Here is a 27,806-nt window from a genome sequence, read left to right on the forward strand (position 1 = left end):
AAATTTAGCTAAAATTATGTAAAATATGCTGTCACATTCTAACAAATCATACAAAATTTGCCCTTGTAACTGGTTTTGTGGTCCAGGGTCACAGAAAAAAAAAAAAAAAAAAAAAAAAAAGAGAGAGAGAGAGAGAATTAAATATTTATTTTTATTATTATTATTTATTTTAGTTACATTTAAATAAATTATGAAAAGTTAGTCAAAGTTAGTTTATTTAAATGTTGCTAAAAATACACTGATTGCATCCACTTACCTTAAAAAATAGTAAATCTGATTAATCTTTTTTCAGTGCATTATGGTATTGAACAAGATTGGGCATACATTTCTTAATTTATATATATATATATATATATATATATATATATATATATATATATATATATATATATATATATATATATATATAATAAAACTATTCCAGTTCCTAATAGAAGATTATTAGACTAATATGTATTTTGGATAGGCCTACTTTTTTATAAACGTACATTTTCACAGCCTGAAACATTATGTGGTATAAATGACTCATAACGAACAGCAGTCTCTGTCTAAAGGAAGGGATTTGCAATCCTAAAATACCTGACCGTCCATCATTAACTCATTAGTAACTTAGTCCCTTTAAAATCGTGTAATAACGTCTTTTAACAGCCTGTCAGAGTAAAGAAAAAGAAGGAGTATTCAACACTGTTCAGTGATCACTCTGAGCCCTTCAGGTAAAGGCACTGTTACTGTGCGCCCTCTATCCATCAGATGAAGACCAGGATGTAACTGTGGGATGCGGTCGGACAAGCGCGCTGATGCTGCTGAGCAAAATATTTCAGTTTTCTTCCGTAGACGAGAACACCGAAACAAAAAGGACTTAAGACGAATGAAAATCACCCAACACAAGGATCTGAGAACGCACCGTGCGAATATGTTTCCAGTCGTTTTTTTCCCGTGTGTGAAACAGACCGAAGAAACAAAAGCGTGCTCGTGAATCCCAGCGCGAGAAGAGGCGCGAGGCAAAACCACAAAACAGCGACGCTTCATCGCTGTTCGCGCGGCTTTATCTGTCTCCAGCTCCCTTTCGCAATAAACAAGAGACTAAACCGCGAAAAACAAATAATCTGGCACTTCCGTTGTCCGCTCGTCACGCAACGCGCCCGGAAAAAGGATTTGTACAAAACTCTCATGTCAGAAACGGGACTTCGGGATCAAAAGCTGTGTTTATGAAGACGTACCTGAAACGAAATGAGCGCGTGCAGTAAGTTTGGCGGCTGCCTCGGCAGATCCGTCGCTGTGTGATAATGTGTGTGTTTTTCCCTATATTCGCGCTTCTCATAACATAATGATGAGCTGCCCCTCTTGTTATACCAAATATTGTTCTGGCTGGACTCAAGTGAGCAGTCAAGACAGACACAGGACAGCGCAGCATCAGCCAACACACACATCTCCCATGGTGCCACCGGTTAGACATGCCAGTTTTACTGAGAAAAACACGTCTACGGTAAGTATTCGCGATTATTAAAGCCGCCTGTGGCATTTTTGACGAATGTAGGCTATGTAGCATTGCAAATGCCATTTATAATAAATAGCCCTCCCTTCGGTAGCCTACTCGGAAGTTTAGAATTGTCATTATCGAAAAGTCAAGTATGAAGGAAACAATTTCAGGTGTTCAACGGCAGGTCTAACTGTTATTGTGAGTGCAAACCGTAATTTCAGCATCTTTTGACGTTCTAGCTGTACAACATCAACGCCGAAGGAGCACAAGTCTGAATTTTCCACTGAGTGGGTGATGTTGCTGTGATGAGGATGCGCTTTCCTCTGAAGAAGATCCGCAAGCAGTTCAAACTCCTTCTGCTGCTCGTTTTGCTTATGTTTGCCATTGGGTTCACGTATCTTCACATCAACCAAGGCAAAGCCATCAAACTCCACTTCAACTATGGGAAAGGTCGGTATTCACGAAACTGCGCTATTCCTGTAGCCTTGAGCGCGGAGTGTTTCCCTTCAAACGATCGCAGTGCCCACTGAAGCCGTAATAAACATATCTCCGATGGCTTTAAATGGGATTGTGCACAAAAATCCAATTGCGCAGAGCTGGCTTTGAAAATTAGACTATTCTTACGTATCAATTGAATCTTTCTATTGGGTTTCAGAAGCAGTTTAATGAGCAAGGCAGCGGAGTAAAATTGAGCTGTCTGTTGCTAAAGCCATTGTATGATCTAAATGAGGATTTTTCCTTCAGGTTAAAGTTTAATTATCGCTTATTTCTGCCCAGCTAACTGCTGATTATTCCTAAACTAATTTGTACTCTGGGTTGTACAACCATTAGTACTACAGATAAGACTCAAAGCGGCTCTGTGCAAAGATGATTTTCCTTTATGCTTTTTGAAGAGAAATTAAGTCTAACCCACAGGCACAATTTGATGAATGTCCTGAAAGGTACCAATTCAGTGACAAGAGTTCCCTTGCTTTAATTACTGTCAGGAATAATTACTTACCACACGCAACTCTAAGAGCACAAGTGGCCTTTTACATTTTCCTGTTAAACTTGGGAACTCGTGTTTGCATGTGAATAAGAGAAGCTTTTTACATGCCAAGAATGTTATTCACACAGTAGATAGTACGCATAAATTAATTTCACTACTCAGACGTTTTCATCAAGCTCATATGTGACTTTTCTTCTCTCAAGTCTCAATTGAATAACACTGCCTTAACCTTGAAAAAAAAGTTTAAAACGAATAATATACAAAGATGTCTCAACGACAGTATTCAGGTGTAAATTCAAGTCTTCACGTATAACGAAGTTTGAACTGCACAAGTTTTGATATGTTTATCAAATAATCAGCATATTCACTAATGAACTAATTCACTGCTTAATTAAAAGCTTGTTTTTTTAACATTTATTTATTTATTTTCCTCCAGACCACACCCATATCCATATAATGGAAAAAATACCCCGTGTTTGCTCTGAGGAACTTTTTTAAACAATTTTTAATTTAGCTTCCTGGTCCAACTAAATTGGATTTTTAAAATTATAGCCTCTCATTAACTTTTACCTTGAAGCCGTATGTCCTTTGTTATTAGAGGTGAAGTAATTGTTGCGGATTAGGTGATAAACCATGACTGTATTTGAGAGAGGAATAAATTTGTATATATCTAATTATAGCATAAAGGCTCAAGGCTTTTCCCCCCTTGTTTTTTTCCCACTGATTGAGATTTAAAAATGGAAGCTAGTTGCTGTGAATTCTGTGGCTGAAGTTGACAGGGAGAGAAATTAGAGGTGCAGACTCTTTTAACCCATAGGTTAATGAAATTTGTGTTAAGCTCCTCTCAACACACAAGGTAATGCTTATGCAAATGGCTGTTTTGGACAGATGCCACTGTTATCTCAAGTGAGACGTGCTATAGGTGGGAAGTAAGAGGGCTGAGCTCTAAAATCTCTTCACCCGGGTAGTCATTAGTCAGAGGGGAGGTAAACGTCTTGACGTTGATTTCTGTGGACAAAGGTCTTTCAGAGAAACACTTGCTGTCACAGTGAAATAAAAATGACCAAGCCTGAGTAATTAGGACGTCACCTAAACTTAAAACTCAGCGAGCGGTGTTTGCATTGCGTTTATACTGTGCATCTTGAATGTGCCTCTTTTCATCAGCGGGAGAGATCCTGCATTTGTGTTTAGGCGACTGAACAGTCCGTTGTCTGTTGACTTGGCTCGGGGCAAGGACACATGGAGCAGGTGGTGGTCCACTCAGCACCAAGACAGGAAGAGCATAAAACATGCAGATTTTGATGAGCATACTGCCAGTCAGAGAATCTAGGCAGAAGCACATTTTGAAATATGAACTGTCATCTCTTTCAACATTGGAAACATTTTCTTTCTTGCGCTTGTTCTTAGCTCGTTTATGTTTTATGTCTGTTTTGGGTAATTACCCAAAGTGTAGTCCATTACTGAATACAAATTACATGCTAAATATTCTAGCAACGTAATCTATTTAGGCAATATGGTACTTTATTTTGACCAAAATGGTTTATCACATTTATTTGAAAGAGATAATCTTAGTCCATATTGACACACAAAGATATATGTAAGTGTGTGTGTGTGTGCGTGCGCTCTTTTGTGTGATGCTAGATGGTGCATACGGCTGCTATTTGTTGCCCTCTGGTTTGGATTCTCGTTGTCTCTTGTTTGGACAGCTTCTGCAAGCATCACCACATAGATCTCTGAGATGTCTGCGGCTTACTTATTCCCACTGCCTGATGGAGCAGTTTGTCTACCACCCACTCAGTTAATTGGGAGCCAGTAGGCTGATATCCAAAGAGCCATTCATGTGTCACCTACACCTGCTATGAAGTTTAGACTGAGACTGGCTTGTTTGGGTCATATGTTCAGGTGTGAAGCCACTGGGCCGCACTCAGAATGGATGAGCCCATCCGTGCCAGGCCCATTCCTTCCGTCAGCGGGTTATCACAGATGTTGATGAATGAAATGGAACCACTAATGCTTGAACACGTAAGCCCTTTCAAAGTGTAATATGATAACTGTGGTCACAGATGAAGCTCTGATTGGACTGGTTTGGTCTTGGTGCCTTCGAGCAGTACAGCATGTTTCATAGACCTGAACTTAGTGCATAATATATAAAAGATCTCCCCCCTTCCAAAAAAAAATTGGCTGCATCTCATTGCCTTTGATTTCAGCTGCTGGCACCTCAAACTCTCATTGGTATTCCTGGAGGCAGCAGTGGCTCTGGTTCTGGGGCTGAAGATGTGCTCTGCATGGCCTCGGTCCAATTGTTGAGGAGCCATTATCATTCCTTATTCATGGCTCTTTTATTTAGAGACTATATGGGAGGTTGCAGGTTGCATGTCAATGTTTTAACAATTTTGCTTATACTGTAGGAAGTTTCCGTATTGTTATGCGCAGTTTGGAATCTTAAACATTATTATGTTTAATTGCTTTCTCTGCTTCATTAGTAATCTTTTGGCAATACTGATAATTTGTTTGCCTCATAAACTCATTCCATGAGCAAATGTTATAGACCTACTTTCAATATATCGAGCATAAATGCATTTTTATACAGGCAGTTTTCAGTAGGAAAAGGAACACTTTTATCCATCTGCTAGACTGATAGTGGCAGGTGCAATAGGCAGGAGTTGATCCTTAGAAGATGGTGTGAAATTCATTTATGCCATCATTATATCATTTTTTCTTTATGTCTGTCTCCCTTCTCAGTTGAGCTACGTAAGTCTCTGCTTATTAGGGTAAAGCCACCGAAAAAAAAACATTGAGACTTTTAAAGAAATTTATTTCACTATAGTTTGTAACTATATTTTAATCAAATAAAATGCAGCCTTGTTGGGTGACCTATTTAAAAAAAAAAACATTAACAATTTCTAATGCCCCTAAATCTTTTGAACGTCCAGTGTAGCTTATAGAGGTTAGTTCCAGTTCTTGTATCGAAGAATGCTGATATAACAGTCTCAGAGATTTTGTCAGTGCACTTGTCCAGACAGTTCAGTTTGAAGCTATTTTTATCTGGGATTCAATATTAATTTCTTATTTGTTGTATGAAAGCGGTGTTACAGGTGCTGCCCGCTTGTTATCCAGTAAATTCTCAAATGACTCACACTGTTGGTAGTTTTATAATTTTGTAACAGAGACCTAGATAAATCCAGCAGTGAAAGATCCTGTGGCGTTAGAAAGTGGTTCCAGACACACGAGGGTCTTTGAGATGCTGCTTGGTTTTTCATTTTAAAACTATACAGTACATCAATCGGTAATCAATACTCTATAGAAAGTTATTATTTTTTATGTTGTTCAGAAATATCTGCAGTAGACTTTTCCTTATCTTTGCCAGATTTTTCCTGCTCCATATCTTGCCTTCAAAGAGCTTGTCTGCTAGCCAGCTGGTTGACTATAGACAGAGATCTCTGCTATAGAATCGTGTGGGTGGAGGATGTGTTACCTCAGCCTGCTGCTTTGACGAGAGCAACAGTTGGCTTTGTTGTAAGTGTGTTGTGAAAAATTGGTGCAGGTGTAATTTAAATCATTTCAGCATTCTGTATTATTCCACGAGCGTTGTAGGTGAACATCTTTCGTCAGAGTGCATCAGAAGCTCTTGTTGTTTGAATGTTACTTGTCTGTGTACAATGCATTTCTGAACTCACTTGCCTCGCATTATGTGCGAAACTAAACATTTTTCACTTGCATTTGTGCTAAAATATCATTCATATTTATTCATTCATTCATGTGTTAATTATTTTTACAGAATCTTTTGAAAACTAGCCTTTTACCATCTGTTGTCTATGCAGATCCTTTACGTACACTCTTTTCTCTTTTTTTCTTGAATCTGTTGAACTTCTCAGTGTTAATAATATTCACTTTAACATCCCAGGCAAATAGATCGGTCTCTGAAGGATTTGATTGAATTAATTTTAATTAATTTAGTTCTTAGATCATTCACCAATCAAACAATAAACAAACAACACATGTAAAAGAGGGTTATATGTTAAATATGTTATGGAGTAGTTCAAGCTTGTATTTTTACTGATAAATAGACGTTTAATATTATGTGGTATATCAATGAAATACATTGTCATTGTTTATCATTTTATTACAGATTTATTTATTACTGAATCAACATCTACCTGACTTGAGCTGAATAAAACACTCGCCTTTTTAGATCTGCTTTACAGCAGAATTTGGATTTGTCTTTTATTTGATGAAGTTTGCATCATTATTTTCCTCTTTACTTGACTTAGTTGCTCATAAGGTACGGCTGCATTCATATTGTCAGATTTAGAGGAAGATATGTCTCCCTGTCCTATAATATATATTGACATCGCTCCTTTAGTATTGTTTTTAGTGTAAAAAACAAATATGTCAGTGAAATACCACCTATTATTTTGAGAACATTTGACACTTCATTTGAATAAATCATATCTGACTTTTCTCACCATTCTTATCAATTGTCTCACACCTCAAGATAGCATACAACACACAGCAAATCATTAAATCATGCCCATAAATTGCATCAGAATTATTTGCATGCATCCTAAACCACTTTTTTTCATTTAAATATAATTCTGTGAAATGTCTTGAAAGTGGCACTGCACATGTATATTTCCTAACTTAACATAAAGTTCATGCTGTTAGTCCTTAGCAAAGCATACATGTTCAAGGGCCGGATTCTCAAATTATTTGGTTTAGCTGTTAACATCCCTTTCCTCCATAACCTCTTAAAATGAGTTGTTGCAATATCACATCTGTTTTAATTCACTGAAGTACAAAGTATTTTGCATCTAGCAGATTTAATTGGTCCCACAGAATCAATTCTGAATCAGTCTAGGTAATGTTCACAGAGCTGGTCTTTCTTTAATGTTCTCTCTTTTTTTACTTTAAGTCCTACTGCCGGTCCCATCTGGATTGTGAATATATAGGTCTAGGACAGTGAAGTGCTATTTATTCTGGTTACCTTTTGCTCATTTATTTGATTTTGACCCTAATGAATGAGATCACCGGTCGCATGTGTGACTGATTTATGTAATAAATCTGTTTTTTTGTATTTTAAGTCTAACCCTACAGCACTAAAAAGCACTGAATTTATTCTTGCGGCTTTTTGAGTGTACTGTATCTCCCAGTGGCAGTTACAAATCACAATATTTCAGGCAACGGATGAGGGACTGGGCAGTCTGTTTTCTCTGTAGGAGATCTCTCTCCTCTTCCCTTTCATTTAATCTTCTTTTCTGTGTCTCCCTCAGTGTGAAACGTATAGTATCTCTCTCATTTGCCCAAACAGAGGAATCTAACATATGCATGTATTCATTTATAAATATTAATGTTCCTGGCGCGCTCTCCATTCTTCCAGAGCTTGGAGGCTCAGCTAAAGGACTTTACTCAAGAAAGACACACTTCTAAACCTCCACACAGGATGATAAACTGGGCGGATGACTTGTCAGCCCCACATTAAATATGACTGCCATAATTCATGTCATAAATCCATAAATTCATAAATGTCATACACATGACGTGTACATCCACACCCACACTCACATATATGCGCACATTCTCAGTAGGTCTACAGCAGAAATTGCAGTCTCACACTAATTTTCCCTGTTTCGTAAATCTGGCCCTAAATAACTTTAATTATTGAAATAATGTTAATATTGCGTGTTGCCTGAAACACCACTGGCTATTTGCAGCCTTTTGTGAGATGTGTGTATGTGTCCTTCAACTGTCCTCAGTGGCAAAGCTGGATCTCAGCATCATTTAGCCACTGTGGGGAAGAACTCAAATGTGCACAGCATGATGGGAAACCAAAGAACTTAAAGGACCTACAGGCTTTTTGTCAAGAGTTGCAAACAGTATCACTGCTCGGGACAAACCAGACTCATAAACAAAAAAGGCAAACTTGGATAACTTTTGTCTTCTATAATACTAAGTAAACTAATAAAATATTTATGACTCATATCGTTCCTTAAGGTCTAAACATCTTCTAAATTGTAAATTGCATCATATAGCTTCATATATAAAGGTGTATTACATAGACTAAACCCACACAATGTGCACTATATAGCAAATCTTGAAAAAAAAAAATTTTTTCAGTGCAAAATATTGCTATATTACAGCCCAGCTCTTTATCTAAAGTTAAATACATAGCTAAGTATGCCTAAACCTATACATATACAAAGTATATTTTTACAGGATGATGATATGTGCAATATATCACTTGTCAACTGCTTGATTACATGTATTGATTACATGCAAAATATTAATTATATTATTACCCAACTCTGAAGATATTAAAAACCTAACATTTAGTTTTATAACTTCTTTGAAACAATACATACTGTACAAACCATATTTAAATAAACTTGACTCGAATCTAGTTTCTGTGCATTTGCACTTATGAGTGGAAATCTTTTTGCCATCAGTATTGTAGTATAATGGTTGAAAAAGCATCCTACATATGTTAATGTATGTGTTAGTTGCCAATCTCTGTTGGTCATTAGTCTCAGTGGGACGGCCTGGAGGAGTGCAATTCCCTCAGATGTTGTAGTGGCAGCTGGCGTACAGATGTTAGAGTCACTGTCAGACTCTGCGGGTAAAGGGCAGAGAGAGGCTATAGGCACACCTGCTTTATGTGTGTGCGTACCCATCGTGAAAGTGCAGGTGCATTGCGATATGAATACACTATATAAAGCACATTGACACATAGACGCTTAATGTAGAGTAATATTATCAGTTTGACTGCACACTATGGATAACACTGTTTCTTCTGTAGAGCTGCTGCATAATTGAATCCATTCATCTTATAAATGACAAATTTTGCAACATTGACACCGTTACTGTATTGAACTGAATTGAACCGAATCAACATCTAACTAACCTGAGCTGAATAACAATAGCATTGTCTTCCAGTTGCTTATAATTGAATTGAATTGTTTCATAATTGATCAACTTTACACACGTATTGAACTGAACTGAATCAACACTGAACCAATAAAACACTATTGTCTTTTAAGATTGTTGGATAAGATAAGTTGGATTTGTCTTTTATTTGGTGAAGTTTGCATCATTGTTATTCGTTGTATAAGGTACGACTGCATTCACACTGTCAGATTTAGAGGCAGATATATTTCCCTGTCCTATAATATATCTTGGCATCACTCCTTTAGCTCTGTTTTTAGCATGAAAACGAATGCCACCTATTATTTTAAGAACATTTGACACTTCATTTGAATAAATCATTTCTGACTTTAATCTCCATTCTTATCAGTTGTCTCACACCTCAAGACGGCATACAACACACAGCAAATCATTAAATCATACCAGGCACCATGCTGCACTAAGCTAGATTGATCTTTTTATAGAGTCTGTATTGTTAAAGACCTGTCTTGTATGTGAGCGGGTGGCATGATGTAGATGCTCTGTGTGCTGTCACTTCATCAAATAGACACAGATCAGACAGACTGATCTCAGCTCAGACAGCAAGTGTCAAAACCTGTCTGAAAGAATCTGTTCTGCATCCCTAGCTGGATATTCTGCATTCCCCTGCAATCGATTCTCCATATTTGATCTCGAATGTGTCTTCACGTAGAAAGTCCACGTGTTGCTCTTCTGGATTATTTTTTTGTAACGCATCTTTGAAGACATTTTTACTCTAAGTACATAAAAAAAATTCTGCTTTAGTGGGGAGTCCGTTCTGCTTCAGTAGCTCATGCTCTGCCACCAGTGAAGCTATATTGACTTTCATTTGGGGAAAAATAAGAAAAGGTAATCAGTAGCGTGTGCAGAAAATTCTCAGAGGCAGGGAAAAAAATGCAATTATCCGCCCAAATTTCAGTTACTTGCACACAATAATGAAGGTTATTGTTTGGAGCCAAATGCAACTGTTTACTCATTGTAGACGCTTTGAAACTCGGCCAGATTACACTGTCAAATTGGATTCATTTGCATAGAGATTAATGAGAGAGATTGCCTGAGCATTTGACTTGTTCATATATGTACTAATTACAGTTAGCTGAATTCCAGCTCGTTAATATGTAAATACGCAAGCCTTTCTCATTAATGCACGAGTTAGTTCATGCTGAAACATCTAAATCGTTTACAAGTGCAAGGTAGGCCTAATTGAAATGGGCCTTTGAGGATCTGAGGGTGACCTCTGCACTTGCTGGTACTCTTTTGTACAATTGCAGAATATAATTCTTGCTGTGGCAAATCTGTAATTCTTCAGGACGCCTTGCTGCATAGGCTGCAGAGATAGATTAGTTTTCAATTACCTGTGTGTAGTGAAGCCTAAAAGCTAGACTAGCCTCTTCGTCATAGCTGTTAAAGCTATTTAAAGCTCCACATATGAGATTTTGCTGATTCTGAAACTCTGAAGTGTTTGTAGAACTGCTGTGACAGATCTAGAGTTTTTTGGAAGCAGGCACTTCAGTTGAGTATTTTATGGCTTTAGAGTGCTGCACTAATGTACTTTAGAAAGTTCTGTAAAGATATTATTGACTAACAGCTGGAGAGGTTAATACTAATAATTAGAAGCACTTCAATTATTGATCGATTTGTTGTTGCAATTAGAAAAATATTTGTATAGCTCGTCTTACAGTTTTGCAAACTAGAATCTAGTATTTATTTTTGCCTGCATGAAAGCGTAGAAAACAACATTTTAGTTTGTGAGAGTGTGTGTTATTAAGTTAAATTCTTATTGCATTTTTTTATTATTACAATTTTAGGGTGAGACGCTGCAGTTGAACAGGGTAAAAAAATAACTTACAGTTATTACCTTACTTACCGATTTGATGGATTACATTGATAATTGCAAAAAATTTTTTGTATTACAAATTTTGTAAAATATTAAGTTTAAATATGCAAATGAGGTATTATTTAATGAAAGATGCGCTAATTTGCATACGCTGGATGAAGCCAGTTTCAAAATTCTTTTGACATATTAGAGTCAAAAGTTCTCATTTTGTTGCTCCGTGAGAAAATACTTAAAACAGACAGAAAACAATACATTTTGACAGGTTTTTTGGGGATGTTGTATATTATCAAACAAAAAAGATGTATAGACACGAATAAAAATTAAAAGTTGTGTGTAATTACTACTTAAGTGGAGATATATGCTCAGTGTAGGAGAAAGAAAATCATTTCGCGAAAACGTATGTAAAAATATGTATTGTAATGAAAAAAAAAGTGCTATGAAACATACACTTACCAGTCACTTTTGGATGTTTTCTTTCCATTAGTCAGAATTTTTTTTAATGAAAAACCAAAAATCCCAAAATGTCAAATTTGACAAAAATAGGGTTTTTGCCTGCAGTGTCTCCTTTTATGTAGTTGATACATATTTTATTATGTTTTAAAATGTCATTGTTTTAAAAAGATATGCTTGTGACGGCAAATGTGATTTTTTTAGCAGCCGTTAGTCCAGTCATAAGTCCCGTGTCACATGATCCTTCATAAATCGTTTTAATATGCTGATTTGGTGCTCAAAAAACATTTTAGTGTTAAAAACGACTGTGCTGCTTAATATTTTTTTGCATAAACAGATGCCTTTTTTTCAGGATTCTTTCCAAATATATACATATTCGTATAGCTGTGTTTAGTATAAGAATCCAAAATACATACAGCACAACATTTTCTTGCTTATACTGTAAGGATTTTCTGTCTTCGTTTGCGTGGAATTGATGTTTTGTTAGATTCGAGCGTGAAGGCATGAATGCTCAAACCACTGCTGATTGCTCTTCTGCCTCCACTGTGAAAACCCACTGTGCAGGGAAGCACGACTGCTTGGGTATGTGAGTTTCATGATGCAGAAGATAAAATGCCTGCCAAAACTCAATTGTCTAGTTTCCTGTCCTGCAGCTATAGACACTCTTTTACCCTTTCGACAACAGCACCACTCCCAAGCCCCTCCATCTGAACAAATAGAACTTCACCAGATGCATCTTAAGCCTCGCCTCAGACCAAACTGTTCAGCTGATGGCAATTCTCCATTTCAAATCTTTTTAATTCAGCTTAATCCGTGACGGCAAACTCATACTCGCAGACTCCGAGGAGAGCTCACTTCTGTAAACAGACAAAAAGATCAACAACTTCACAGTCGCATAAATAAATCAGCGTCTTGTGTTCAAGGTCAAAACGTACAGTAGAAACGTCCCTCAGACTCTTCTTCTTTACTCCCTACCTTTGTCTTTTCGTGTGAAAAGATGGTGAATGTTCCTTCCCCCGCTTGACAAATCAAGCCTTCCCATCAGCCATCTGTCCAAAAAAAATAAATGGAGCATTATCGGTGGCAACATGCTGCATTTTTATGTTCCTCTGTGAATCAGCGCACATAAGAGTCAAGGAACAAATGACCAAAAAAAGAAGGAATTAACCATGTAGTACCAGTCATATCTGGGGACAAGGATGTTACATGAAATAGATCAGGGTGAAATGCGTCTTATTATCCTCACCAGCTGTGCTGATATTAGATATTCTGTTAGAAGACTAGAGAAATCTCAGATGGTTTGGTTTATGCCTCAAAGATGCTTCAGTTTCTCCATTAATGCAATGTATAGCACTCCCAGAGGAAAATGTTATTCCTCAGAGGTAGAGTCTCGGTTAGGTTTCATTGACGTATCCGCTGTATTAGCTATTTCTATAAAATACCTTGAGAAGGATATACACAGATGTTGACATATAGTAAAAGCATAGAATAACTATACACATACGTAGACATCTAATTATATCTATACAGTTCACGTAGATAACACAGCTCAGATCATTTGACTTTGAGACAATGGTAAGCATACTGTATAACCGGCTTAATGATTGGACCACGTTTTATCTAATAACAGGCTATCATTTTACCGGGATATTTTCACATTCTTTATTCGCACAGCTTCTCATTAACCTGCTCATCACATTTCTGGTTCCTCTGTCAATGACAATATGGTGGCTTGCAGAGAAATCACGGTGGTCAGGACCTCTTTTAAATGCAAGATGAGATGAGGCTTCCCTGAGTCTGAGTAACTGTGTTTTCTCTAGGGCAAATCAATGACATACAGGGAAAGGGAGGTAAAACTTTTTTTAGCTTGACCTCTAATAAAGGAAGATAGAAATAAAAGATTATTAATCTAATTATATTTCTGAAAGTCTGCTATCTCTCGAAAATAGAAGAAAATATATTGAAGCGCAGTAATATAACTTCTAAAAAAAGTGACCAAATTGAGCTAGGGAATATGTGAATAATTCATTAGGGAATATGGGAATAATTGTAAATGTAAACATTTTAATTAAAATGTAAAAAAAAATATTAAACATTAACATAATTTGCCATCCTATGCAAAAATGCAGAAAATCTAACCTTGTATATATATATATATATATATATATATATATATATATATATATATATATATATATATATATAGTGACGAGTCGGCTGCCCCTCCCCTTTATTGTCATCATAACCCCGTCCTTTATTCGCCGCCCTTCACCAGGCTCCTGACGGGAGTGGGCGTGTTTGAGAGGAGGGGCGTGGTATTGGTCAGGTCTGGCGGCGTGAGACGACGCACACCTGGAGTGAATTAAGCCTCGTTACCGCCGCCGTTAAATACCGAGCGATACATGTCACTTTCCTTTTTCCCCATTTTTAGGAGCTGAACTAGAGATACCTGATTCACTCTTTTCATTCCTTTTTTTTTCTGCCAGACTGTTTAGAAAAACATCCAGAATCATTTCCACAGCTCACACTCACAAGCTGATGTGGTTTGTTGTGCACCAGCAAACGACGGATGAAAAGTTTTTAAGAATTTGACCAAAAATTAATTGCAGGCAAACCTACGACTGCATCCTATCATTTTCCTGTAATAATAAAAAAAAAAAAAAACATATTAAGATCAACACCTGCAACAGCAGCTTGACTCTGTTCTGACACATTTTCTAACAAAGAGCTTCAAAATAGTAACAGTTCTTTTCTTGCAGCAGGGGAGCCAATTTTCAGCCTTCACAGTCAGTCTGTAATTTAACTAATTGAAGTTTCACAAAGTACACAAAACATATTTCATGTCAAGACGGATATGACTGATAGACTTTATGTTCAGCAATCACTGAATGTGTCAGAGCATTTGAATTAACATTCAGTTACTGAATTAACATTAACTAATTAAATGTTATTTTAACTGCTCTGACGCATTCTGTGACCCATTTAGTGAAAGGATTCATCTAATACAGTAACGTTTGGTTTTTTCATTGGCAATGGAAAAAAATATATATATATAAAATACAGTACCATCATATGTTATTTTGACGTGAAAATCAGAATACTAGGCAAATACGAGGAATTAAAAAATAAAATGTTACTTTTTGTGCCTATAATTGTTATATTTATAGGCAGGACAATCATGCCGTGTTTTACATTTTTTGAAGATACATGAAACAGGTTTTTATTAGCCTAATATAAGCATTATATAATCATCTGTCTTCAGATTCTCTGACTCATTTAAGTGCTGTTTGTTATTTGTCTAGCAATACTTCAGTCATATATATATATATATTTTTTTTTTCTGCATCTGTGTCAGCCTCACTTTCTCTTTTATGTCTTTGTACTCCATCTTAATCTGAAGAGTGTTTGGAGGAGTGGGACAGGTTTTATCCTGGTGAGCCCACTTAAAGAGACTCAAGCATCAGTTCTGATTTTCCCCAGGTGTAGTTTGCCTTGATTAAACACTGCTCTCCAGGAGAAGACAAAGGCTCTCTGAATGCTAAGAGTGTTCCTGATGATTCAAAGACGACAGACAGTAGCTGGAAACCGGTGTGTTCATTCACACATAATTTAAGACTGTTATGTCTTGTAAAAAAAACAACTTCGCTACACTTTCCTCTGGTTTGATTTGTCGATTCGATGATGAATTTCATTTACATTGTAAATATTCAGAGAGTGATGCACTCCTGCAAGGTTTAATGAATTTTTGAAGTATGCTTCTGGAATTGAACTCTCCAGTTGGAGATGGATACTCTCTCCAAACAGGCCTATAGATTTGAAAAGCCTCATTCGTTTCTTAGAGGGAATTGAATTTTTGAATCCTAAGACCCAGGTGCATACACAAGTTTTATATGCTTCTTTGATGAAAGTAAAATAAGAAAATATTAAACACTGTATGGTAGACATTTCTTTGAATAGGCATTTGCTTTCTTTAAATAGGTGGTCAAACTGATGGGGCAAACAGCTAGTCATCATCGTTAACCTTTGAGGCGTGATTGTAGAGACCTAGACTGATCCTAACTCTTTTGATTTTCCACCAAGTGGTATAGCTATTTGTGTTTTTAACTATGCTATCTGCTCAGGTGTCAAGGTCCTTAAATAAAGCCCATATAGTGAGACGTTGCACAGTAGCCACCACATGATGTCTCATCATGGCACAATCTCTAATATTATTAAGCAGTATCAGTATCGTCTCCCCAACAGCCCACAGGGTAAAAGTACTAAACTTTTGACCATCATCCTAGTTTTATGACCTTCATGCCAACACCACTGCTTAAGAGGTGGGATGGAAAGGTACACCATGTCTCTGGCAAACAAAAGAAAGCAACTAACTTCTTGACATGTTCAATGTTCTCCCATGTCGCTTCTGCATTGGATTTGCAGCATCCTCTATCAGTGCTGACATTGACAACCCCATTGGCTCCTCAGACTTCAACTTGTGAAACCACCTATTTGTCACATGAAAAGATTTTCAATAAAAGAAATTAGGGAAAAAAGGGGATGTTTTATCAGTCTCCCATCTGCCAGCCTGTAATCTCGTTAGTGCCAGATGCAGTAGGAGAGACACCCTGCTCCTTGCTTGATAAAATGGCATCCAGTCTCACAGTTTTCCTTTTCTTTGCTTTCTTTTTTAAAGCCTCAAGATTGAGAGTTTTATATTTGCTGTGTTTTTATTTGAACTTTTTCATTATTCGTGCCCTCTCTCATCCATAATTCACCTGATTTTGCATACTTGTCTCTCTCTCATTTTGTTCATGTTTTTAAATGATTTTTTTTAATTACAATTTTTACATGATTTTTTGAACAAATGCACGGACAACATTTGCATAAGTGGCTGGTTTATTCCCACTCTTGATGAAATGGCACACACTGTGTAATTTTTTTCCAAACTGATTTTTTTTCCCCACAGATATGGAGAGGCAGGCAGACGGGATGGGGTCCAGTCACAAGAAACACCTCCCCTCGTCTCTTATCCCCTTTGAGCATGAGGACGCTGCTGAAAGTCAGGAGGAGGGCTTGGGGGTGAGTGAGTTTTATATCATAATCAACACATTTTCAAGTATTAAGGTGAAAGAAGTTATGCCTGGCTTTGATGTGTTAGTTGATGTGTGCTATGTTTGATGTGCTATGCTTTTAAAAGTACTGTTTAGTGAGTGTTATGTATATCTCCCCGGCAGGATTTGCCCTGTTCACAATATCCCTTTAAATAAAATGCTCTCTAAATGAGGGTTTTGACTAATTCCATGCCAGTGGATTGTTGACATCCATGCATAATATAATCTCTTTTTCTCAGTGCCCCTGTGGGGATCCAGGCATGTAACTGGCTCAAGGGATGAGTCTCATTAAAAATAACAGTACTCTCATATACCAGTACGATACACTCAAATTTCTCGTTTTTGTTCTGGCACTTGTATCTCTTTTAAAGTGCCATGAAATTAGAAGTTTTTGGCTTTTATTATAAATATGTTAGCCTTAAGCTTATGTGTGCCATAAGCTAATGCGCTCCAAAACCGTATGCATTCAAAACCTCTCTTGTGCGTGCTCCAGAAAGCCTATCACATAATAATAACCTATCATGCTTACAGTGTTTTCCGGATCATGCCGAAAGAGCCATTCTGTACTGCAATGTCAATGTGTCATGCAAATAAAAGGCATCAATTCAAACTCCAGTCTCACGAACATTGATTATATATATTTATGATATTTTTAGAACATACTGTTTTAATTTGACACACGTCTTGTGTTTGCTTTGATTGGAACACCTTTAAAATCGGGTAGTGTTTGAATTGATGTTGTTTAGTGTGTTATGCCCAGTCTTGCTGTTTACAAAATTGGTAAGTGTATAATAACATTTTAAAATCTGTCGAGATTATAAAACTTGTGCTGTGTGTTCCAGTCTTAAATATTGTAAGTTATATCTGTATATCATGTAGAGGATGCCATTTTAAACCCTACAGAGCTCATTTATATTTAACTCTATATGACACTCAAGTCGTAGAGTGTTGTTTCTACATGTTCGGTCGCATTCAGCATTTTGAACAAATGGACATGAAGGAATAGAAGTTATTGGTTTGAGGTGGCTGTGGAGGTCTAACCTGATTTAGGGGTTCTGTGTATCTTTGTCAGCACTAAGATGATTTTAATCATAGTGAGGCTTTTATGAACCCTTGAGGAAAAAGTACTACTCAGCCTTTCCTTTAACCCTACTTTGGCATGGGAAATGATGAATTATATGATTTTTTTTGTGTGTGTGTTTAGCGCATATGCCTAGTTTTCACAATTCATTCTCCAGCAACACATATGCCTTCCTGCAGGATTTTAGCTTAGTCTCTCTGCTGTCAGCTTACTGTCAGTCCCTGTAGCTTTGACATGCTAACTACATGAGCTAGCCATGTTCAGACACGCACTTCTTTGTCAGACAAGGCAAAAGATGGCAATAAAGATTCAGAAAGTCGACCCATTTACATTTAAAGCAATAGTTCTCATAACAATGAAAATTTGCTGGATTTTTACTCACCCTCGGGTCATCCAAGATGTACATGAGTTTGTTTCGTCACCAGAACAGAAATTTAGCACTTGTTCACCGGTGGGTCCCCTATAGTGAATGGGTGCCGTCAGAATGAGAGTCTAAAGCAAGTTCATCAAAAAGACATTTTTTTAACTTCAATCCGTTGCTTCGAGCTAAAATATTTTTATACGTAATATTGCTTTCTGTAATGAAAATTCTGTACTGTCTAAATCAGGAGTGAATTATGCACAGATCAAATGCTTACAAGTAAAAATAATTCTAAGCAAATATGATGAAGCTTTTTTTTTTTTAGAGGACAACAGGGGATGTAAAAGAGGTTATGGTTTCTGGACTCCCATTTTAAAAAGCCTTAATGATAGATTTGTTTCTTACAAACATTAATTAATAGGCTGGAGTCATGGAGATTGCTTTTGGATTACTGGGATGTTTTTATCAGCAGTTTGAACTGTCATTCTGACGGCACCCATTCACAACTCATTGAATGAGCAAGTGATGTAACGTTAAACTTATCCAAAATTGTTCCAATAAAGAAACACATTTATCTACATCTTGGATGAACATTTTCAGGTAAACTATCCCATTAACCTTCTCATGGTAATTTTACAGTGCAATAGTGAAGCACAGCTCCGCATCCTGAAATATTATTCAGTGATATTTAGGCTGACTTACAATGAGAAAAATGTGGGTGAAACACTTTGTGCACAGCAGCAGTAGGTGAATGTAAATCTGCCCATCTGGTTGCCACCATTAGCTGATCTGCTCGCTCCAGAAGAACACATGGCTGGGATAGCAACAGTCACAACAGAGAGTTGCAAAACTAATTTTGGGAGGTGCAAAGGAGAAGCCGTTGGGAAATATCTGGGACAGCTGAAACTGAGTATTGAGCTGGGTTTTTGAGATTTGTTTAACCTCAAAAGGAAAAACATTCAAAACAAGACAAATGTGGACCGCATGAGGGAGCAAGAAATGTGTTAGTGTACTGTAAGTGGGGATTTGTCTGTTTGGACTGTATAGTCCTTTATGGTTCTTTTGTGTTTCTGTAGTTTATAACATTCTGTCCTCTCCTGAAGAATGCCGTCGGGGACATTTGTCACATTGATTTCTACTAGTCTTCTGCACCCATGATTGATTTTCTAACCATGATTAATACTACCCCTTGCCGTGCACTGCTCTACTTGGGGCCACAAATAAGTCTTGCCTTTGCTTCCTTATTCATTTTTAAATCATATTTTGACCATAGTATACTTACTTATCTTTTACATTGTGCCATATTTGCAGTTTTTGGAAATGTTATTTCCTTGTTGGTGCTCAAAAAGTTTTGGCGCATTTGTTAAAGTCAACCCGAGCGCATGGCAGGATGAGCCTAAATTGGTTTCTGCCGACCTGCAGGTGGTAATCTCCGATGGGTCTTTGAGGTCCTCTTTCTCCATGTTCTAGTGGTATAAGGGGGTAAGAGTTTGATCTAGACAGGCTTAGGAGAACTTTTGTTGACAAGCTTACAGAAATCCCACTTTGAAAAGCTTTTGCAGCAGACCTCGCTTAGCCCACTGGAATAACACGAAAAGAGATGGATCTAACAGTTATGTCTTGGGGTTTGCCAGAGCCCTGAAGAGGAATTTCAGGGTGTGAGAGATGTCTCAACAGATATATCCTTAATAGATTTTTTTTGGTCCAGCCTTTGGGCTATTATTTCAGAAGAGCAACAAAAGGAGCCTCGGTGGACCGCTAGTCTCCATAGCTCAGTCAAGGATTATTTCTACTGTGAAAACTCATATCATTGTACTTTTCAGGCCCCTGAGGGTAATATAAGTCATAACCGGGTCATTACAACCAACAACAATCCCATAGAAATGTACTTGCTCTGATGTCATAATTCTTGGTCAAGCATCTTGGTCGTTGTAAGCACTTAGACTGCTTATGTTTGCTCAGACCATTTTATATCCTTCTAATTCAATTTAATGTAGTTATAAAGATTGAATCAACATCAACATAGTATTCTGCTTAATTCACCTACAGCATAGTGCATTTTCATCACTCCTGTCTATGTTGTACATTGACCGGCAGCGAGCAACATGAACCCCCCCCCCAAACAAACACTTCATTTTGCTGAGGTCTGCTGTATGCGGTAGAAAGAAGGGATTTAGAGAGACTGAATCTTCAAAACTTTGAACTAATAATTTGAGAATCGCTGGAAAATGAGGTGATATTAAACACATATTTTGAGAAAACAAATGTTTTTTCACTCTGCATGCATAAAAACCTATTGTAGGAGACTCCCAAAACAATATTAGGAGGCTTAAAAATGGCAAAATATGGACACTTTAAAGATGCTGTATGGAAGATTTATTTTTTATTTTTGTTAAAAATAACAAAATGTATTATTGAGAAAGTGGTGAACTGAGGTCCAACTCACATAGTCACAAACGTACACCTTTTCCATATTACAGCTTTAATTAGGCAACATAACATCCCAGATGTAACTGATAACAACAAAAATTTAACAATTAAAATATAATGAAAATGCATCCTTAGATACGTCTGGGTAACTGACTAATTTTAACTAATAGAAATGTTTTACTTATGTAAAATTACGTATGTTTTACTTACGTAAAAGTAAATTTTCTTTGTAACTAGTGCTACAGTTTTTAACTTCTGAAAGCCATAAATTAAAGTCACGTGTTCTATTACAAATTAAATATATTTTGTCCATTGAGCATGGTACAGTTACTTACTGTTGATCCAGTAATAATAATAATACTGTTGATCCTTAAAAATACGTTCTCACTATAGAGGTTTGACACCGTTTTTCAAATCATTCATTCATTTACAAACATTTTTGACAGTGTTCACATTTCCTGTGAAAATTCAGGCATCAAGCCATTCTATAAAAATATATTAGTATTTTTAGATCAAACATTCTACAAGAGCTTGTAAGTTGTAAGTCTCTCAGGTAAGTTTTGAAAGAGCTCTCTCCTGCTGTGAGATTTTGCAGAGCTGCACTCAGATCATTCAAAGAGATCTAGTTCCACAGTGAGTCTGCTTTTTCTCTAGTATCTGAAGACCGGTAGGTTGAGTTGTGTGATCAGGGTCATTGTTTTGTCTGTGTGTGTGGAGGCACAAACAGGTGAGCACTGCATGTGCATTTGGTCTTTAGATGTGTTCTCTCTTTTTGATTTTTTTGTTTTTTGTGTGCTGGTAAGACGGTGTGCAAATTTGTCATCTCCATGTTAAAACAGTTTTGAGAACATAGCATGCATAAATGTGCAAGCAGCAAAAGGAAAACTTTAAGCAGAGTGATACAAGTTGTGCGGCTGACTAAAATTACACTTAAAAATGCAAGAAGAAAGATCACGTCTGTTGTTTATGTCCGATGTGTTGCTCCTCTGTCATTCATGTCACCAAATGGGGCTCTTGTGAAAGTAATCACTGGAGACAAACTTTATTTAACAGCAGACTGGTATCAGCTGTCAGGATGCAAACCACCGTAGGGAGAGAGTTTTTCTTCCTCATCGTATAGTTGCTCTGGGGACAGATCAATGCATTGGGTGAAAGCCTCATGGCTGCAGGAGAGTTCAAATGAAAGATGGAATAACATTAAAAGGTGAGATCAGAACAGACTCCCTCTACACCACCATGACTATGGGCAAAGCAGCCGTGTCTGTTTATTTATAGACCTGCTTTTCTAAAGCCCTATGTTGCATTACAACCAGGATATGTCACAGTTTTCACAGGGCTGAACAAACATGTCGTAGGTTTTTTTTATTTTGGTGTGCAACTATTTTTTTTTAAATAAATTTATGAAATCATTTTAAATGCAGTGTGTAGATGCGATCGTTGCATTGTGTTCAGCTGTCATATGAAAAAGATGAGTTCAAAGCATGTGGCATCAAGAGTGAAACAGAGAGAGACTATTGGATTTAAAATTCTTTTGGGTCTATAGCTAAAATTATAATCAGGTCACGCATATATTTTTTTAAATGATTATTATTTAATGACGCACACACACATTTAACTGTATACTCTACCATTAAAGGGTTTGGGGACACTTTCACACTAAGACTGCATTTATAATATGCAATATTGTGAAATATTATCACAGTTTTAAATAAGTCATATATTTTAAAATGTCATTTATTCCTGAAATGGCAAAGCTGAATTTTCAGCATCCATTACTTCTGTCTTTAGAGTGACGGGATCCTTCAGAAATTAGTGTAATGTGCTGCTTTGGTGCTCGAGAAACATTTCTTTTTATCTTTTTACTCATTTCAAAGTGCTGCGTGATATTTTGGATTTAATAGATTTTTGCTTAATAGGTTTTAGTTTTTCAGTATTGTTTGATGGATAAAAAGTTTATTAGAACAGCATTTATGTAGGGATGCAGCGAATGTTCGGCAACTGAAAATATTTGGTCGAAAATAGCAAAAAAAAGCTGTTTCTGTGTTCGGCCGAATAACTGAAAAGACAGAATAAATGATACTGAATAATGACACGGTGTGATCAAATACGAGCACGCACTAAAGCAGCAAACATGTCGGCAGTGTAAGAGCATTTAAAAGTGTCAGAGAAAGATGCTATAATCATTACAAGCACAGACAGCGAGAGACCATTTAGCACTGCATCTCATGTCTCCAATGAGAGGAGGAAGGGTGACTGTTGCTGGTTACCGTGTGATGACTGAATTAGAAAATGATTAGTAAATAAACTGCAGACCATTAAATTGTCTAATACGAGGTGCATGTAGCCCATTCAAACAGCGCTGCAGGAATTCACGGTCTGTCTGCTTGTTAGCCAGGGTTCAAAGTCCAAATCTATGCATATGAAACATTGTTACTAGTCAGCTGCTCCATAACGTTTTCATGCATATATATATATATTTTTTTTATGAAATAAGAAAAGTAGGACAGTAATAATGATAATAATAATTACAACACTCATACATACTGTTCCAATTGGGATGTGAAATATTTTCTAATGTTTTGAAAGAATTCTCTTCTGCTCAGCAAAGCTGTATTTATTTGTACAGTAACTGAATCAGTACCTGATTCAAGAAGGGGGTCTCAAAAAAAAAAATAAATTTTAAGTTAAATTGTGCTTTTATAGTATATAGAAGAAATGTCTAGTGTTAAGTAAATATTATTAAATTGTTGTTTTGTAATAGATGTTTTTTGAAAAGCTAGACAAAACAGGAAAAAGCATATGGCTATATGTAATTGTGAAAAAAAATGCACAAAATATATGGGGAAAATACAAAAAAACGTGTTCGGTATTCGGCCTTTGGTGCAGTGTTTCATTTTGGTCGGCTTCGGCTTTGGCCAAGAATTTTCGCTACATCTATCTGCAATAGAAACATTTTAGAGCTATCTAATATCTTTACTCTTGTTTTTAGCAATTTATAGGATTACTCTACCCCAAAATCAAAGGTTTGTGGAGGCTTATGACTGTCCCATTGACCCCCAAGAAAATTACACTGTCAAGGTCCAGAAAAGTATGAAAGACATTGTCAGAATAGTCCATCTGCCAAGAATACTTTTTGTATGGAAAAAAACGAAAATAAAATAACAATTCGGCACCATAACATTTCTGTAACCCCATTCCTGGAAAGTGAAGCTGCTGGCTCTTTGATCGCCCGCTGGTGGCTGGCTGCAGTACAGGTCACAAACCCTGACCTCTCTATGAAAACAAACTGTCTTGAGTCAAAATAGAAAAATATAGAAATATGTTTGTTTTCACGCTGATATAGGTTTAACTGCTCGTTTTTTTGTGATACGTTTGATTTTAGTTGTTGTGACTGATTTGGTCTGCAGGAGTTTGAGTGGGAGTTTGATGGCACGGCTCCATCTCATGACAATACTATGCAGACTTGGGCTCCAAACTAATCTTTACTGTGCAGACTTTGCCTCCAAATGACGTCATTTACTCAAGATGGCAGCTGCCATTTGGCTTCAATTTCCTATAGAAGAAGGGAGACGTGCCGTTCAATCTTTTTTACAGTCTATGGCCGCGACACATGGATAGCTGACAGAAGAGTGTATTTAGTTTTGCGTCCCGTGGATATTCTCAAATGGAGCAATGATGACGTTACAGTGACAAACTGTTGAATAAAGTCATTTATTTTTGTTTTATTTCAGTGCAAAAAGTATTTTTGCAGCCTCATAATGTTATTGTTAAACAACTGATGGCAGATGCAGTATTCTGACGATGTTTTTCATACTTTTAAAGGCCTTGACAGAGTTTATTGCTTGGCAGTCAATGGGACAGTCATAAGCCTTCCGATTTTTTATCCAAAATATCTTACATTTTTGATCTGAAGACAAACTAAGCTTTTACAGGTTTGGAACAACACAGGGGTAAGTGATTAACGACAACATTTTAATTTTGGGGTGGAGTAACCCTTTAATATATTATTGCTAAATAAAGTGATTAAAAATTTTAAGTGTATCTACCCTTTTATTAATGTTACTGATTTATGTCTTGTTCACTCGTTAAAGATATTGTAATCTTGTGTTTTCTTTAGTTTTTCTACTCTTGCAGTTTGTCTGCTCTACTTAAAAAAATATATATATATATATATATATATAAAACATTGGTTTGTCAGAAGTTGCCATGACAAGTAGGACAAAGTTTACCTACAGAACGTTAGAAAGGAGCTTTCAAAAAGTTTCCCAATTAAATGTCTATCTTTCTCTTCAGTTTCTGTCCTTTGAGTCTCTATCCTCCTCCTGTTATCCTCATCTGGACTTTTTTGTGGCAGAGCTATTCACTCATGACTGATTGTCAGTAAAACATGCTCTTACTGTCATACTCTGATTCGTCTCCGTCTATGTCCCCTGATTAATGACAGGGAAAACGCAAATTGAAAGCCATGGTCTCTTATGGATGAACATCTCTATGTGTATAGTCCCTAGCAAACAAAATAATGATGATGATTACCAAACCCCCACCCCAGTATCGTCTGTCACAGCTCACAATAAATAAGCCTTGTCTCTTCTCGCCCCGTCCTGCCTTGCTAATGTAAATAAGGAGAATTCATTAACCTTGCTGATAGTCCTAGGATCTGTTTTCAGGGTGTTGGTGGGAGCCATCTGGTTATCATTGCTGTCTTGTCAGAGAGCGGAGAGGAGATCCAGAGCTCGTTTATTTATGAGATCTGCCCTCGCTCTTACGCTGAGGTCAGATCTACCAAACACTTAGACAGTAGTGGGTTGCACTGGGCTCGCAGAACAGCAGGGAGGCCGATCGGTTGGACGCCATTAGCCAGGACGAAGCCTTCCTTCTGGACTGCATGACAGGGGCACGTAGCTTAATTGGGATAGATGAGCTTTTAGGCTTGTCTTCATTATTTTCTTTAGCTGAAAGTGACTTTAATTTGTCTTGAAGCCGATGCAGACTGAATACTGTACTAAAATTCTCTGTTTTGTCTCCAGGACCAAACAGACAGCGCGATCAGTGCAGACCGATTACAGAACAAATGACATGAGCCAGTCATTTTGAGTGAATAAAAACATACAGCACAACTAGTGTAGGTTGATTCCCAAATGAACGACTCTAAATTGATTCTTTTTAGCACACATCAACTAAATGTGAAGCTTAAAGAGTCGGTTTTAGTTTTGTTAGCTATTAACTATGACTTTTCCCTCAATAAATTCTTAACTTGCTGCATATTAATAGTTAGTGTTGTAGTTGTTTTTTAGTTTGTTTTTTAAGTATTGAGTGGGAATTAGGGATCTAGAATAAGGTCATGTTTAAGACTACTTCTAAATGGCTAAGTATCTAAATATCATGCTAATAATCAGCTAATAGATGTAACCATAAAATAAAGTGTTACTAATTACTAATTATTAAGTACTCACCCTCATGTCGTTCCAAACCTGTAAGACCTTTGTTCATATTCAGAACACAAATTAAGATATTTTGGATTAAATGTAAGGGCTATCTGACTCTCCACAGCCAACAACTGATATGTCTAAATACATCTGTAAAACTGTCCATGTGACATCAGGACTTAACTTCAGTTTTGTGACACTACGAAAATACTTTTTCTGCGCAAAGAAAGCAAAAAAAACATAATTTACTCAACCATTCTTCTCCCTTGAATTACGTCTTCTGCCATCTTATATTGGAGCCAGTCTGCCAAAACGACAGGTTGTGGAATGTATTTCTTAAGCCCTTTCACACATGCAGTCTTTACTGGTAAATTATCAGTTATGTGTGAACTGGACCTTTTAAAAAATTGCAGTCATTTTTTTCTGGCAATTTACCGGTATGACAAGTTGTAACCAGTAAATTACCAGTGATCCGCTCGGTGTGAAGATTGCCAGTATGACAATGTAAGAGTCCAGAGCGTGCTGATATAAAACATTTACTCTTGGCCAGTCGTAACATTTTGACTAAGAGGAAGCATTTACTCTTTGCTGTGTAGTTCGGTTTGAAGTCAATACGATGCATTCGTTTAGATGTCATTTCTGGTTTATGATGCCAACAGAATTTACCGGTAATTTGAAACAAATTTGATGTGTAGAAAACAGAATATATTTGCCTGTGTGAACAGCTCATTTTTGTAATTATCAGTAATGTCGTTCTGGTAAATTTATGGCAATTTACCGATTTATTGTGTGAAAGAGGCTTATGATGTTATAGTGTGGTGAAACACTGCATCTGCCTCCTTACTTTTCAGTATGCCTTTTAGTCAGACTAAGGATTGAGAGACACTGAAGACTGTAGTAATATTCAATATTACTGTTTTACTGTATTTTTATTAAGTAAAGATGTAAAAACATATGCTTACCAATGACAAACATTTGAACTGTAGTTTGCAACCACGTTGCTTTGAGTGGCATTTACAGTCATCTATAAATTTGTCAAAAAATCTGTGTGCCCATATCTGAAGAATACATTTTTGAAATGTATTAAAGTTATTGCATTATCTAGTGATGTAATGCATTTTGTCCCCCTAAATATTTATTCCTATCCCTAATATGAACAGTCACACACAAACAAAACTTGTGTTAAAGTGTGCCAATGTAATTCGCCTTTTCAGCAATATCGTAGTTCAAATATCCCCATTCTAACAATTCATCAAACCTTTTTGTAGTCATCCATGAACTTGCAATGTAGGTTGTGCAATTCATTAACCCCTACCCACTCAACACGACACAGACAGAAGTAAGAGCTTAAGTGCTTTTCCTGCTTTCAGCCCTTAATATCACAGTTTAATTCACAGGCAGTGCTTCTGAAGAAAGCTCATGCTTGTTATTGCATTCTGGAACTCCTCCAGTCACTTTAAATGTGATTTGTATTGGCTCTCAGCTGGATGGAAACATTTTGTGTAATGTCTAGAGAAGTTCTTCATGTGCTGCCGTCATTGTTTTGATGGGGACTCATTCACAGTTCTATGTGGAGGATTAGAAGGACTGAGTGGGATTACAGGCGTTACAAGAGTAAAAACTAAAAACCTGCACACATCCTGCTTAACCTCCTGCTGAACATCCTGCTGAAGAGAAATGTAGAGTAAACAAATGCAAAGAGGTACATTATTTTGCGTTTAGCT

General features: G+C 36.9%; 1 protein-coding gene across 4 annotated transcripts in view; it reads left to right on the top strand.

Annotated features, from left to right (window-relative positions):
• The first annotated feature begins 615 nt into the window (after nt 1–615).
• b4galnt4b (beta-1,4-N-acetyl-galactosaminyl transferase 4b) overlaps nt 616–27,806 on the top strand; it is a 61,262-nt gene continuing 34,071 nt past the window's right edge. For 2 of the 4 annotated variants that reach the window (XM_043245519.1, XM_043245521.1), the window contains exons 1-3: nt 616–1,486; nt 1,720–1,930; nt 16,640–16,752. In XM_043245519.1, coding sequence (XP_043101454.1) covers nt 1,786–1,930; nt 16,640–16,752 — 258 coding nt within the window. In that variant the 5' untranslated portion in view covers nt 616–1,486; nt 1,720–1,785. Of the gene's footprint in view, nt 1,487–1,719; nt 1,931–16,639; nt 16,753–27,806 lie in introns of those variants that run through there. The other 2 variants (XM_043245520.1, XM_043245522.1) reach the window with 2 other exon arrangements.

The sequence above is a fragment of the Puntigrus tetrazona genome, chromosome 7, assembly GCF_018831695.1.
Source record: "Puntigrus tetrazona isolate hp1 chromosome 7, ASM1883169v1, whole genome shotgun sequence".
Lineage (NCBI taxonomy): Eukaryota > Metazoa > Chordata > Actinopteri > Cypriniformes > Cyprinidae > Puntigrus > Puntigrus tetrazona.